At 46.6% G+C, this 16263-nt stretch overlaps 1 protein-coding gene across 3 annotated transcripts in view; it reads left to right on the top strand.

Annotated features, from left to right (window-relative positions):
* Window positions 1-12682, top strand: part of SSH2 (slingshot protein phosphatase 2) — a 216621-nt gene extending 203939 nt beyond the window's left edge. For all 3 annotated transcript variants that reach the window (XM_079798860.1, XM_079798858.1, XM_079798859.1), the window contains 2 exons: window positions 1978-2812; window positions 4958-12682. In XM_079798860.1, coding sequence (XP_079654986.1) covers window positions 1978-2812; window positions 4958-7042 — 2920 coding nt within the window. In that variant the 3' untranslated portion in view covers window positions 7043-12682. The remainder of the gene's footprint in view (window positions 1-1977; window positions 2813-4957) is intronic.
* The last annotated feature ends 3581 nt before the right edge of the window (window positions 12683-16263 follow it).

The raw sequence follows: 16263 nt of genomic DNA, 5'->3' as shown, positions 1-16263 counted from the left end.
TGAGAGCAACTCCCTGAGATGACTTCCTAGTCATTTGCATGATGGGAATTGTCCTGCCACGGTGGCTAAGAGGAATCGGTGCAGATTTGAACATGCTTATATAGGTGAGGGCTGGAAATTGAAGAACACGGTTGTATTTAGATCAGAAAACAAGGGTGTCTATATATGAAAGAAGAAACTTGAAAGGGAAGCACATTGGCATTGGTTGATCACAGTGTTTAGGCCTCGTCTATCCAACCAGTCAGCTTGCCCCTCCACATAGCCACTCACTCGTTTGGGATGTGTGATATGTTGTCTCCTCCTAGGGGTGGCTGAGTGCTTGCAACTTGAAAAGAGTGAAAACCCTACCTTAGACCCAACTAATAGATTATAGCTTGCCTTCATAAACAGATTGACCTACTCAGAAAAGCATCCTTTTGCTGTGCAGGCCTGAGTCAGAAAGATCCCCACCCAAGCAGCAGACAGGCACGGGGAGCGGAGAGCAGGTGCAGACTTGAGAACAAACAGGGGTTCACATTAGTGCAGGCACATGACTCAGCAGAGATTTACAGGCCTCTGAGGCAGGCGTGGCCCTGAGCCCAGGATAAGTTGTTTTGGGCCGTTGCCCATTTTACCCTGTGGTTAGGTCACTCTTCATCAACTTGTAAGTCATGGAAACCATCCCTCATAAACCATTTAGTGACCTATTCCCTGGGCAGGCGATCCTGACCAGCCACGGGGCCACCTTTCTCTTTTTGGCTAGAGCTTTGAGAACTGTGCTTCTTTGTTCAAGAGTGTGGTTTGGAATGAAATATCTTTCCCACGTCAGGCCTTCCCTCCATAAAACAAACCAAAGGATGGATGGATGTGTGTGGTCTTCCTTTGGCCCATCTGCTTTTCCAGGTGTCGCCTTAGCCTGATGGTTTTTATCCAAAGATCCTTATGAAAGGGGCTGTGCTTTCTGCTAATTCTCTTCCATTCTGTTACCAACCTTTTTTGCCAGGTTTACTAGCCTCATCTTTGTTTTCTAATTCAAGAAAGATTACCACCCTCCTCACACTTTTATGTCAGTGATTAATCCTGTATCAGCTCTTCACCCCAGTTATGAGGATTTGTAATGAGCTTCCATAAACTGTTTCACCTTGTATTACTCAAGTGCTGTTTTGTTTTAGGTTTGTGGTTTTTTTCTGATCATTAATGAATGTTAAACATGCTCATTATTTTAGAATTTCAAAAATTATAGAAATACAGAGTATAGAAAGCAAAGCCCTCCCCAAAAGTATTTTTGCCTTCCCTTAAAAGAACTGTTACCAGTTTGGAGATATTCCTCCAGATATTTTCCTATACTTATTTTAGCATGGGAACTGACCATTACAACTGTGTTCAGCATGCTTTTCGCTTAATAGTATACCTTGGACATCATTTCACTAAAATACCTGACTTTTTTTTTTAACCAGTCTCATAGCATAGAGGTATATGGACTGTAATTTAAATAAATCTTTTTTTCTTTTAGGAGTCTAATGTTTTAGGACCACATTGTTATAGTGAGCATCCTTTTAATATATCTCTATGCACTTATAGTAGTAATACTCCAAGAAAAATTCTTGAAGGAAAAATTGCTGGTTAAAGAGTTAAATTTTGAGAGCTATTACCAGAGTTCACTCTTAAAAATTCACATTCCTCCCAATAGTAGTATATGAGAGGGCTTGCTTGGCCATACTATCAATAATACCAGCTGCTAGCAACCATGTTAGCTCTTGTCAGTCTAATAGGTTAAAAAATCAGATCTCATATTTATTTGTTTTTGTTGTTTTTGCTTTGCTTTTGTTTTTTTCTGTTAGTTAAATTGAGCAAATGTTTATTGCCTACTTCCATTGGGCATTAACAAAGCATTTTGCAGGTTACGATTTAAGTTTATCTGGGAGCGGTTTCCTGGGAGGTTGCTGATTGTTTTCACAGACCAGACTAAAGTGTTTCTTATGTGTGTGTCCTCCACAGCAAACAGCGGCATAACAAGCTCTGGAGATCTCATTCAGATAGCGACCTCTCAGACCACCATGAACCCATCTGCAAGCCAGGGCTAGAACTCAACAAGAAGGAGATCACCACCTCAGCAGACCAGATTACCGAAGTGAAGACCATGGAAGGTCACCCATCCATACCTCCTGTCTTTGTGGAACATGTTGTCCCACAAGATGAAAATCAGAAAGGCCTGTGTACCAAAGAAAGAGTGATCTGCTTGGAGTTTACTTCTAGGGAATTTCATGCCGGACAGATTGAAGATGAATTAAACCTAAATGACATCAATGGATGTACGTCAGGGTGTTGTCTCAATGAATCAAAATTCCCTCTTGACAACTGCCATGCATCCAAAGCCTTAATCCAACCTGGACAGGCCCCAGAAATGCCCAACAAGTTCTCAGACTTAACAGTTGAAGATTTGGAGACAGATGCCCTGAAAGCAGACATGAACGTCCACTTACTGCCAATGGAAGAATTGACATCTCGCCTGAAAGACCTCCCCATGTCCCCTGATCCTGAGTCACCAAGCCCCCAACCCAGTTGCCAGGCTGAAGTCTCAGATTTTAGTACAGATCGCATTGATTTTTTTAGTGCCCTGGAGAAGTTTGTAGAGCTTTCTCAAGAAACCCGGTCACGATCTTTTTCCCACTCAAGGATGGAGGAGCTGGGTGGAGGAAGGAGTGAAAGCTGTCGACTGTCAGTGGTAGAAGTAGCCCCTTCTGAAGTGACAGCCGAGGACCAGAGAAGCAGCTCCTTGAGTAACACTCCCCATGCATCCGAAGAATCTTCAATAGATGAGGAACAGTCCAAGGTAAAAGCTCTTTATAGTTCTCCACCTAAGACATTCTCTTCTAAGACAAAACATCTGAGACTCTACTGTGTTCACTTTCTTTTTAATGTGGCTAGATTTAGGAAGGTAGTATGGGAAAGTCTGGCTGAGACTTTCCTTAAAATCAGGGTTTAAATTTTTTTTTTTAATCAGTTGCTTGTTGAAGAATATATCTTTTCAGGTTTTTGGTGTCATTGGAAGTCATTTCTGAGAGGGGATGAGGGAAGAAGGGATTAACAAAATAAAAAATTTCTTGGCTGAACAAAGAGCAGTCCCCTCCCTGGACCTCTGCAAGTTCAGATCAAATCTTACCAGTAATGAAGTGCCAGGGACTCATATGCTGCCTGAGTGAGACTTGTGTCTCTCTGAAAAGATGGGTTTGTTTGGAAAAAATTCTTTCTGTCTCAGAAAATTCTAAGACTAGACATGTGTAAATAGTTGTTGGAGTAGCACCTAAATCCCATGCTGAGTTCTTGCTATTAATAATGTTTCTGAATTGTTCCTCGACTCAGACCCTGTGGTATTCAGGAGTTGAGGATGGTTTGTAGAAGTGATTTGAGAGCAGACAGAATTCCAAGATTCTTCTCAGTGGCATATGAGCTCTTGGGAACCATTGCAGACCAGGGAAAGAATTACTGTATGTCACTCTTTGTAAGGCTCACACGTATTCTCATTTTGACACTTCTGAAATTGGGGTGCATTTTAATCAATACAATACAGTAGTTGGAAAATAAATGGTGACAAATTTACTCTGACATACCAAACCTCACTTAATGAATTCAGTGGGGGCTGACATCTCCTGATGTTTATCTACTTATGGTTACCACCTTGTCCATTATTCAGCTGTTCTCTCTCTTTAACCACACGAGGGTAGTTTTTGTCTTCTCCTCTTCCCGAAGGCTGTCCCTCTGTTTTGAGTCTACTAGGAAATCTGAATGCTTGCGCTCTCCTTTGGACCAATGGGTGTAGCAGCTCTGACAGAAATAGCTTTTTTGTAAAGTCCCTGGTCATATGAGCATTCCCTCCACAGCCCATGTACACACCGGCCCGCTGTGGCTTCTCTCCCAGGCTTGGCAAGTTTGCCTCCGCCTGATGTCCCAGCATATTTCTCCCAAAGGCATAACTGACCTTGTTAGTTTGTACTAGCTCTGACTCTCTTTTGAAGGGGAAAGACCAGAACAATTGCTAGGGAAATATTGTACTTTGAAGGCTTATAAAAATGTTAAAGTAGATTGATGGTAATAATGATGTCACTTTAAGAAGTATCCAGGGACCATTTCCAGATTTTGATTTATTTTTTTATTTTTTTACAAAAGGACTTGATTTTGCATTGGCCAGTTTTCTTTGGCCTTGTTCTAAATGCAACTGGAAATTCATAACTGGTAGAACAATAAAATGTCAGCGAGTCACGGTTTCTAAGTTTTCTCAGGCACGTGGCTGCATAAGCCAAGTAAACATTTCCCAGGAGGAGCCGTGTGAAACTTAGGAATTGTGTGATCAGATACATAGTGCCCTCCTGCGCTGGGCTGCTGCTGCTAGAAGTGGGAGGACGTGGATGAAAACTGGCAACGCAGAAGAGAGAAGAGCAGTGAGTCTCCAAATCAGACATCAGCTGATAGCCTCAACCTTGCCTTGTCTAACACTGGGCACATTTAAGGTGGGCACTGAGCCCTTGAATGGAACTCTTCCCCTCGAACTAGGTTAGGCTCTGACTGGAAGCTGATATAGGCCAGAGAGGAAAGATTTCATTTCCCCAGCCTGACCTAAGTTCTGAAGGCTCGTGGTCTTAGGAAAATTAGAAGCCTCCAACACTATTTGCTGTTCATTTTTGGAGCAAGATATTAGATTGGCATCCTGTTTGAGTAAACAGAACAGAAAGTTCAGTAGACAGTGATACAACCTGTAACTAATTTGGTATCTCTGCCTTTGATTAATCTGTTTTTCTCTTGTACAACGAAACAGATGGTCAGAGTACAGTTCTCGGCAGAGGACAGTCCCAGGCACTCCACAATTTGTGTCCTCATAGCCAGAAGGTTCTCCTGGATCCAAGGATTAGTAATCAGAAAATCTGGCATTTTCCATTAGACTACAATTCGCCATAACCATCTCACTATGTTTTCTTCTTAGGCAATTTCAGAACTGGTCAGCCCAGACATTTTCATGCAATCTCACTCAGAAAACGCAATTTCAGTCAAAGAAATTGTAACTGAGATTGAATCTATCAGTCAAGGAATTGGACAGATTCAACTAAAAGGAGACATTTTATCCAACCCATGCCATACACCAAAGAAGAACACCATCCATGAGATGCCCCTTGAGAGGGCCCAGGCCCCGGAGAACAAACCTGGAAATCTGGAGCCGAATGAGGGTTCCTGCTCAGCCCAGCCTGAACTAGCCAAAGACTCAGGGAAGTGGGACCCCGAAGGCTGCCTAACTGTACCCTCATCCACCACAGACTTGGAAGAAGAGGAACCAGCTGAGGGGGAACAAGAGCTCAGGGGCCCAGGGATACACCCAGGTGCCAAGTGGTACCCTGGGTCTGTAAGACGAGCCACCTTGGAATTTGAGGAGCGCTTGCGGCAGGAGCAAGAGCACCATGGTGCTGCTCCTGCTTGTACCTCATTGTCCACTCGCAAGAATTCCAAGAATGATTCCTCTGTGGCAGACCTAGCACCGAAAGGGAGGAGTGAGGAAGCCACCCTAGAACATCCGTTTGTCCCCAGGGAACCAGAGATGAGCAAGAGCAAAGGGAAATCCAGTGGGTCTGTGGCTGCCTCCCTACTGCATTGTGAGCAAGATGTCATGGTTCCAGCACCCAGGCCGCTGGATTTCCGCCCCTTGCAGGCTCCTCAGGAGTGCCCGGAGTCAGAGACTAGAACCGAACAGCAAAGAGTCCTGAAGGAGCAGAGGACTGTGGTTTCATGCCAGGAATCTGAAACACAGGCAGTCCCTTTTCCCAAGAAGATAGAAATCATTGAGTACACCCACGCAGTTACATCCCCCAATCACACTGGGCCAGGGGGTGAGGTAGCCACCAGTGAAAAGAGTGGGGAGCGAGGACTGAGGAAAATGAAAGTGGAGAAGTCCATCACTGTGCTCTGTGCACTAGATGAAAATCTGAACAGGACGCTGGGCCCCGACCAGGTTTCCCTCTCCCCCAAAGTGCTACCTCTGCCGCCTCCTTCCTCTCCTGAGCACAGCAGGCCCACCGACCCGACCTCCACCCTGAGCAGCCCTGAAGACGGGGGCAGCAGCCCGGCAACAGCCCTGGACACAGCAGCGCCTTTTGTCAGTCACACCACCCACTTACCATCTGCCAACTTGGATTATCTGCATCCCCAGACCATGGTTCACCTGGAAGGCTTCACAGAGCAAAGCAGCACCACAGACAGTGAGCTCTGTGCAGAGCCGGGGCGCTGGGAAGGAAGTCAGGAGGGCCCCCTGTCCAGCGGCAATGAAGTGTCATCTAAGGGCTCCCAGTTAACGAGTGAAGACTTAAGTTTAATTAGCAAATTTAGTGACAGCATTGGGAAGTTACAAGAAAAACTGGACCCATCACCTGTAGCCTGTAGACTCCCTCATAGCTCTAGTAGTGACAATATAAAGGATCTTAGCCACAGCTCCCGTGTGGTGAAGGCGCACGCTAAAGAAATTGAGTCCCAAGCGATTTGCCAGATAGGGCTCACCAAACCATCCCACATGAGGCGTTCAGCTTCCCTCACCAAGTTAGGTTACCTGGACCTGTGTAAAGACTGCTTACTGGAGAGGGAGCCTGTCTCCTCTGAGTCCCTTCATCTCAAACTTCTTCAGCCCTTCATCAGAACAGACTCAGGCATGCATGCCATGGAGGCCCAGGAGCCCCCCGGAAACTCAGATGCCCCCCAGAACCCAGAGCCCACCAAGTATTTTATAGAGCAACTTAAAACAGCAGAGTGTATCGCGCAGAGCAGGCCGGTGGAGAGGCCCCTGGTGCAGTATGCCAAAGAGTTTGGTTGCAGTCAGCAGTGTTTGCTCCCCAAGGCAGGCCCTGAATTGACTAGTTCTGAAGGAGGCCTTCCTTTGCTGCAGACCCAGGGGCTGCCGCGTGCAGGCCCCGCTCCCGGGCTGGCTTTGGCTCCCCGTCAGCAGCACCACAGAACTCACCCCCTTAGGAGACTGAAAAAAGCAAGTGATAAAAAACGGACAACCAACCCTTTCTATAATACCATGTGATTCTGAGCCGCCACACGTGACTTTCTAAAAGCAATGTTTGTAAAAGGGGCAGGTGTAATATGTAAGGAACATGCACTTTATTGGTTAATTTTATAACATTTTGGTCATTTTACTGTTCCTGGCACATGCAGAGTTTGGGGTTCTCTCCCTCTGTGTATGTGTGAGAGAGAGATTGATTTGGACGGCAAGACCATTTTATCATTTTTATTTTTAGAAAATTCAAACCTCAAAATATACTCATTTTCAAAGAACACCTTTATCAAAGGCAAATTGCTGTTTTTCAATCAACTGCCACCTTCTCCTCATTTTGCCCTCTGAGAAAAGGCATGCATGCTTGATTGAGGATGGAAGCAGATGGGGAGGGTGGGGGTGAAGCCGGAAATTGAAAATGCTGCCCCTGGGCCAGTGTGACGAGGGTTTGTTCTCCAGGCCTGATGCTTCAGGGCGCTGAAGGGCAGCGGAACGTCAGGGGACATCAGCATGCTCTCTCAGCCTGGTGCCCGGCCCCAGCCCTTTGGAGGTTCTGAAGTGGGCAGGTTCTGCGGTTTTCAAAGGCGGTCTTGCAGAACCCATTCTTCTGGTGTTCCAGAGTGGATCGTTACAGAAAGGCATCATAATGGCTGGCTTTATAAACTTGTTAGCAAATCAGTTTTTTTATTAAATTAAAAGTCAACCCCAAATGAAACCCAAGAGGTCCTCTGTTGAGAAAAGCATAAGAAGGAGGTGAAATGGGAAACTGAGACACAATAGGGACAAGTTTGAAAAATAGCAATTGAAAGTCAATGTGTTCTTGTAAAATGAATACATATATAGGGTTTTAACCCTTCCATTACTTGAATAATTCTGTGGGCCTCTGAGTTTAATGGCCATATTTTTTCCAATTTATTTTCCTCCCTCATGCTGTTTCTCCCAGTGCTGCCTGTTGTTGTTTTTATTATTTCATAGATGACATTTGAATTGTTACATTACTTTTGTATAACCTCAATTGAATGCAAAGTTTTCTTTTTGATATTATCGCTGTTAACACTTGACATAAGTTTTTCCCCCCCCCTTTTCCTGGAAGATTTGTCATTTCTCTAGTTTTTACACAGTATTTATGTACATAATGTCACATTCTTACAGTGTTTTATTGTTTATGTCAGAGGGTCTTTTTGATTTATTTTTTTTAAGGAGTTATACTGCAACTGGAAAAAGACAACAGAAATAAAACTGATGGGTGTTGTAGGAATCTGTAGAGTATATTGACAGTTGTTTTATTGTTTAAATGGAGACTCGGAATTGCCAGCTCCTGCCAAATTATGCATTAGCAACTTCCTCCTCAGAGAAACCCCTGAAGGTTCCCTTTAGATCACAGTTTGACTGATGGCTGCGTCCTCAACTGAAATCCCAGAAAGCTGTTTGCCTTCACTGAACCACAGCCAGGGAGTGTCTGGGAGTGCTAACTGCTTCCCAAGGTGGAAGCTCCTCATGGGTCAGGCTGAGAGGCTGCAGGGTGGCGTCAGCCAAGGGCAGGCGTCCTTACCGATTCCATTTAGGATACTTTTGCTTTGCTGCTACTGTGGGATCCTTAAGACAGCAGCACCTGCCATAAACAAGCCTATTTCAGCTTCTTACAGAAAACATATGTAGACTGGAATGAAGGACCCTCATCAAAACTGAAGAGGTTTGCAAATTTGATTCCTGTTTGCTTTGGTTGATGTCCACATTGTTGAGAGATTGACCAAGTACAGGCTTGAGTTTTAGGTTTTTGGTTCATCACAGCACTGAGAGGAAAAGGCAGATGCACAGACTGTAAAAGTGATGTCAGAGGCCAGTGATTGGTGGGGTGGGTAGTGGGGTGACTCAAAGGAGAGAAAAGTGGACTGAGGCCACTCATAAGTGCACGAGAAGCTGTGAATTCAATTGCCATGTGGAAGCTGTAGTTGCATCTGACATCACTGCCAGGAGGCATATTGGACAGAAATCTGTATGTGTAGAAACCTGCTTTATGGTGTAGTAATTATATATACCTGTGCTTTCCCTAAATAGTTTCCTTAAATGTCAAATGTGTCATTCACATGGCTTTGTGGTTCCTGGATATGGAATGTGCTGTGAAGTGTTTTGTTGGCTGGTATATACCAGTGTGAGGAGCTCATCCATCTAAACTGCCCTGTCTTATTGAGGCAACTCCACCTCCACTCTGATGGGGAAAGGACAGGACATTTTGGCCGGGCTGGGAAGAGGAGGATTTGCCTGGAGGTTAAGGGAGTGGAGTCCATTCATGTTAATCCCTTGAGATGGTGACATCCCTTGTGTTAAGAAGTACAAGCAGGATAGACAACTGTACTGTTCTCTCTTCTCCCCTCCTGTGTTTGATGCTCAATCTCACTGCATTAAATAACAACAAAGATGGGAGTGAACCTTCTAATGCTGTGAAGAAAAACAAACTTTTTTTAAAGAATAGAGCAGCAATTTTGAACCTTTTTCATCTCATGGCACCCATAAGCGAATTACTAAAATTCTGCAGCACACCAAAAACATATTTTTTGCCAATCTGACAAAAAATAGATATAATTTTGATTGATTTTTAAAAATAGTAATTACCTATCCTTTTTGCTCCTAAGTGACTTTTAAAAATCAGGTGCCTATACTTGTATATAAGGATTTCTGGTACCAAGAATTAACACAATCTTATTATGCGACGTGACCAATAAGATGCAACTAAGTCTTTTACATGACCTGTATATTTATGGTTCAAGACCAGCATTCATACCCCACAGCTATTGTTGTGTTGGCTGTTGTCGTTTTTTTGACAATCCAAGGGAAAAGAGGTCAGTGCCCCTGACTAAATAGTCAGGTATTACAGGTTTTAAAAATTCTTGCCACACACTGGTTGAAGATCACTGGATTAAAGGAAACATTCCTGCTCGCCTTCCATTTTTAAAAATGTTTTTTATCATTCAGTTTACCTGCCTACATAAACGTCTTCTTACACAGGGTCTGTAATTCGGCCAATGCCAAGGGGTTTTGCAAGTCCTCTCAGACTCTGACACAGCTGAGTGGTCTTATGTTATTTACATGACTGAGCGATGTCCGGGGAAAGAACATGATGAGCTATCAAGGACTTTTCAGACTCTCTTCTCCTCAAACTTTTGATAATCTCGGGTGGCCTATTTCTATTTCCTATTCATGGAAAACCCAGCCCTGGGACAGCAGGTCTGGTAGATTGACAGAGATGAGTAGGAAAGGCCTTGACCTCTTACTCAGTGCCTCTCTTTGTGTGCGTGCGTGCTTGTGTGCGTGCTTGTGTGCGTGCGAGCGTGCGTGTGTGTAAAAAGTAACATTTTGGTGCATGGAGTAAAAGCCCCAGGAGCACACAGGGTTTGAGCTGTAATCTGGATGGCTACCTGGTCAGTAGGAAGGAGAGAAACCCCTGCCCTTTTATAATTTTAGAAACACTTAGGAGTCGTGTATATATAGTAGCCATGTAGCACTGTAGTATAGTAATATTCATCTCTCCTCATTTTGGTTGCCTTTCAGATTCTGAATGTTTGGGATCATTCCTAGCATCTCAGCCTCTTCCAACTCTTTATCTAGCGTTACCCTGGTTCTGTACCTTTATCCCTACCGTATCTCCTCTCGCTCATCTTGGGAATTGCCAAGAGCTCCAAGGACACCCTGAGGAGGACAGCCTAGGTGCTGAGGTCCCCTCCTGAGAAAGGGCGCAGACAGATGCTGTTGGATAGACCTGGAGCTTCTGAGACGTGGCAGCTCACAGAAATCTTCACCTGTTCCTTCTGAGGATTCAGTTCTGAAGTGATCTAGGCATGTTTGGTAAAGATGTTTTTGTGGGAGTGGTTTGTGTTTTTTTTAAGAAAGCATTATGCAAAATGGTTCACTTTTAGGGCATTTTTAAATAAAGCCATTCTTTGGCTTTTTTTTTTTTTACAACTATTTGTGGATACTTTGTTTACATTGTGTGAGTATTAAAACGTGCATCATCTTGATGGCAGCTCAGTCTCCTCCTCCAGGGACCCAAACCTGGCTGTCCTGTGCGCCCTCGCACAGAGCGCGGCTATAATGGTGAGCCCGCGTTGGTCAGCGGGGAAAACCTGGAGCTGACTTCCATTGCGTCCTGCACTCCCACCCAGCACCCTGTACGGGAATAGTCATTTCCTCAGTGATGGTGTGTCTTACAGTGATGGTTGTACTGGTGAATGGCTAGTGTCATTTTTGTTTAATTTTGTTTTGCTTTTTGATGGTAGATGAGATGAAATTTTAGCTCTTTCATCACCAATCCAACTTAAAAGGATCTTGGACTTTGTTTTCCCCTTCAACCTAAAAGAACAAGGCATGTATTAGACAAATGTATTTGGTGTCTCAACTCATCCGGTCCCCGTATTAGGAAAAAGCCCGCTGCCAAAGCAGGCAGCTGCACACTCCTAACCCTTCTCCCCGGGCTTGGGGTCCCTGGATGCCGTGGAGAGCTCTCGCAAGGTGCTTCTATACTCTTCCAGCCTGGAATGGAGGGTGACTCAGCCTGACTCCTGCTATGGAAAGAGAACCAGCCTCATTTTCTCAGTGCCCCAGAGTGCTAGGACAGGATTTCTAAACTGGAATCATCCCCCGGGGGCTTGAACAGGCCCCAAGGGGTCTATGACTATCTGTGTCCTCACCATGGCACTGGCGGCAGCATCCTGTGTGCACATGCGGAGCTAATGCCCAGGGCTTTACTCGGGCTGATGACCCAACCTGAAAACTGGATAATGCCCTGAAATGTTCCCCAGTCAATAAGGCCACAGGGAGTTGGTTTTTATGTTTTATTGGACTTGGTTTGCTTGGTATAGCTTAAGGTGCCTTTTCTTTCTTTTCTTTTCTTTTTTCTTTTTTCTTTCTCTCTACATTATTTTGTAGGGCTTGTTATAAATGTGGAAAACTAGTCCAATAGACTTGTTACCTTTGCCCAGGCCACCCGAAACTTTTATGCTCACACTTTTATTAAATAAAGCAGGTGCTCCCTGGAATCTCTGGGACCTTTTTGAGGCATTTGAAGCAGAATATAAAGAGTGGTCTCATCTCCTTCCTTAATCTTCATAGTGATTGGGATGTTCCACTTGTATCATAGATTTTTTTATTACTGATGTGCTCCGCTGTTTTTAAATGTGAACTTGTGCGCAAATGTGCAGATTCAATGTTCTTGTTACAGACTGAATAAATTTTTATTTTGAAGATGAAATGCGTGTACTTAATCAAGCTCACAAATAGGGTGGGTGGAAGAAGGCACAGGGATTGGAAGAGAATACTGATGATAAACATGAAGCAATGCTCATTGATCGATCTCCATCAAGCACACCCTTAAGCTGACCTCTGGGGGGGAAAAAAATAACTTTCTACCTCCCACAGAATAAAGAGTGCATGGGAAATAGGATCGCTAAAGATTATTTCAGATATTGTGGCTCCAATCAAGTGACTAAGCTGGGAACTTGCCTGGTCAAAGAGGCTCTTGCCAAAGCCACCACCGGAGTGTTAGGAGAATGAATAAGCAAAGGGACCAGAACTGCTTCGCCATCTGTGGTGCAGAGTGACCCAGCGGGCACTGCACCTCTCGGGTGGTGACCTCTCTAGCGCCCACCCAAGCTTTCAGCACAATCCCTCTGCTTACTGAAAGGTTTCTAGAAATGGGGCATGACTCTCCAAAGAAGTAAAAGCTAACCCTCTGCCGCCGTTAGAAGAGAAGCATTTGATGTCGAGGTAGAGGGCACAAGGGCAGTTGTCTAAAATGGGGGATGGGGGGAGGGGGGAGGCTCCCACTGCTCCCAGCCCTCCACAGGCGTTGGTACTGCTCGTCGCGTACTGGGCAGCACTACTGCGTAGGGAAGCTCCGTTCCCAAATTGCTAACAGAATGGGATGAAATTTCCAGAGGAAACGCTGCCTTGGACCAACATTGTCAGCTTGCTTCATTCTGATTTGTCCACATCGAGTGAGAGGGGCATACCACTGGTGCCGAGTCCCAGCCAGTCTACGTAAGTTCGGGCTGGGCTTTCTAGCCCAGGGAAATGGACCAAATCATGTCTCAAGTTGCCAGGACACCTCTTCCAGAAAACGGCTTTATGAAAGGTGAAATCCATGCTTGTTTTCCACAGAGAGAGTTCAGAGCCCAGCTGATAGTTTGAATAACAAGAAGGGAAAGCACCAGCCCCCAGTGGCTTCTTCACCTGCTTGGCACTTTGTGCCGTGGCTCCGCCCACCCACAACTGCGCCGGGGCTTGGCAGCCAAAAGAAGGCTAGAGGGCAGGTCTGAGTCATGCCAGCCAAGCAATACCTGTGAATCCTGGCTCCTGTAACTGGTGAGCACCTCGCGCTCCCCTCCCCCACTTTCCCAGATGATGGAACTGAAGGCAGGTTGAATTTGAAGGATTCCTGCTTCCTAGTCCCAGACCTTCCCTCTAGAATGGAGCGCCTTCAGTGGTCGGCAAACTGCGGCTCGCGAGCCACATGCGGCTCTTTGGCCCCTTGAGTGTGGCTCGCCCATGGCCTGGGTGAGACTATTTTGAAGAAGTGGCGTTAGAAGAAGTTTAAGTTTAAATATTTTGGCTCTCAAAAGAAATTTCAATCGTTGTACTGTTGATATTTGGCTCTGTTGACTAATGAGTTTGCCGACCACTGGCCTAGCTATTTAAAAAGGAGGAAAGGCCAGGGGAAAGAAAAGACGCCCTTTTAGAGTAAGAGGCAACATGTCAAACTCCTTCTCTGCCAACAGGTGGTGCAGGGCTAGAAAGAACCGGACCTAGCCCTCTTCATTTTACAGCCCAGAAAGCTGCAAAAAATAGGGTGACAGCCAGGGCTGGAAGTCCAGTTTTCTAATTAGTCCTGATGTCCTTTCCTCTCTGCCCACAAAGCAGTAACTGTCAGCATCCGCATTTGTGAGAGAAAGTGGCACTGTCCTTCCAGGAGAGGCAGAAATGCGTGGTCTGGAAAACATGGACCTAGGCACCAGACCACTTGGGTAAGAACCTCAGCATCATCAACGACCAGTTGAGTGATGGGTAAGCTATTTAACTCCTGTGCCTCAGTTTTCTCACTTGTAAAGTAGGGATATTAATAATACCATCTCAGAAGATGTTAGAATGGAATTAATATGTGTAAATCCCTTAGCACAGTGTCTAGCATGTAAGTGTGAGCTGTTGTTACTAGGGAGCAACTGAGTCATTAAGGTCCTTTCTTCCTAATTTTGTGCCTGGAATCTTTAGGTAAATGGGAGACTCCTCATCTACCCTTATGATTCCCCATAACATGAATTATTTCTGGAGCATTTGTAACAGTTTGATTCTGTTCCCCTACAAGTACTTGAACTCGCCTGAGAAAGGAGCCTGTGAGGGCCTCCCAGGTTCCCACCATCTTCTCTCCCCTTTACCAATGCTGCCCTCTGCCCTCTGGAAAACTGTCCCATTGATTCCCAGCTGTGCCCGGAGAGTGGGAATAACTGGCCCCATGCCGCTGCCCTCCGGGGCTTTATGATCCAAAGAAACAGATCCAGCCCTAGCCGGTTTGGCTCAATGGACAGAGCATCAGCCTGCGGACTGAAGGGTCCCAGGTTCGATTCTGATCAAGGGCACATGCCCGGGTTGCGGACTCAATCCCCAGTGTGGGGCATGCAGGAGGCAGCTGATCAATGATTCCCTCTCTTCATTGATGTTTCTATCTCTCTCTCCCTCTCCCTTCCTCTCTGAATAAATAAAAATATTTTTAAAAATAAAAAGAAAGAAACAGATCCAGGCAGGGGGCGGGCGCTGGGTAGACGGCAGCTACAGGGACCAATTGTTATTCACTGACTATTTTGACCAGATTTCTTTTTATCTCCTTTTTACCTTGGTCAGTACTCAGATCTCTGGGTCCTGAGAGGGTTGGGAAGAGGCGGGGTCTTTCCTGGAACGGAGGCAGGCACCAATTCAAACGCGGCCCAGAAGACTTTAGAAGTCAGGCTGTGCGTCTAAAATTGGCCAAAGCGGATTAGCGGGCTGCCGTCAAGGGCACCCTCGGTTGCAGGCTCCATCCCCCGCCTGGTCGACTGGTCAATGTGTCTCTCTCACATGGATGTTTCTTCTCTCTGTGTGTCTCTCCCCCTCCCTTCTATTCGCTCTAAAAAATCAATGGAAAAATATCCTCGGATGAGGATTAAAAATAAATACATACATACATAAGTAACTAAATAAATAATTTGGCTAAAGACCTGATACAGCCTGAGCTTCCCCTTGAACTGGCGCTCCCTGGGTGTCCAGGTGCATTCACCTTTCTCCCCAGAGCATCTTCCGGGAGCGCTCCCAAAGAGGGTCTGGAGGGGCAGTCCCGCGCCTTGTTCCCCCACCCCACCCCGGGCTAAATGGGGAGTGTGATTGCCAGGCCGCTGGCTCTGAGAGGAGCGCGCCCCCTCCTCGTCCATTGCCCCTCTCAGCGCCCATCACACCCGGTAGGAGCCGAGGGCGGGTAAGGAGTGCGCACACCCCACACCCCGCACACACCCCCACGATTACTTTTTTAAAAAATATTGTTATTGATTTTAAAGAGGAAAGGAAAGGGAGAGAGATATAGAAACATCAATGATGAGAATCATTGGTTGGCTGCCTCCTGCACGCCCCCCACTGGGGGGGATCAAGCCTGCAACCCGGGCATGTGCCCTGGGCTGGAATTGAACCTGGGACCCTTCAGTCCGCAGGCCGCCGCTCTATCCACTGAGCCAAACCGGTTACTTTGGACGCTTTCCTGAGACTCAGCACTCAACTTTCCCGCCGCGGGATGGGGCGGGCACCTCTGGTCCCGCCCTCCGTCTGGGCTCCGCCTTCGCAGGTTGATGGCAGCAGCAGCTGGGACTGCAGTGGCGCCCAGCCCCGGAGAGCCGCACGCAGCGGCTGGAGCGCGCAGCCCCACACCCGGGCGGCCCCAGACGCCGCGGACACCCGGAGCGGCAGTGCCGGCACCCTGACGCCTACCTCGGAGCCAGCGCGCCCCCAGCTCCCTCCGCAGAGGCGTCGCTGCGTGAGCGCCCCTCGCAGGACCAGGTATCCCCGTTCCCTCTCCCCCCTCCCCCCCCCCCTGCCACCACCGCAGACAGCGGAGCAGGCCAGATCTCTGGAGGGGGCACAGGATTGCACCCCCTCCCCCTGCCGCCAAAATCGTCCCCGGTGGGGCAGACTTGGTGTCTATATTTGGACGGGCAGCGGCGGCGCCCAAAGGGTGCAGACAC

This window comes from Cnephaeus nilssonii (assembly GCF_951640355.1).
Source record: "Cnephaeus nilssonii genome assembly, chromosome: 19".
NCBI lineage: Eukaryota > Metazoa > Chordata > Mammalia > Chiroptera > Vespertilionidae > Cnephaeus > Cnephaeus nilssonii.
The sequence above is the reverse complement of the archived record's forward strand: the minus strand, read 5'-3'. Positions and strand labels throughout refer to the sequence as shown.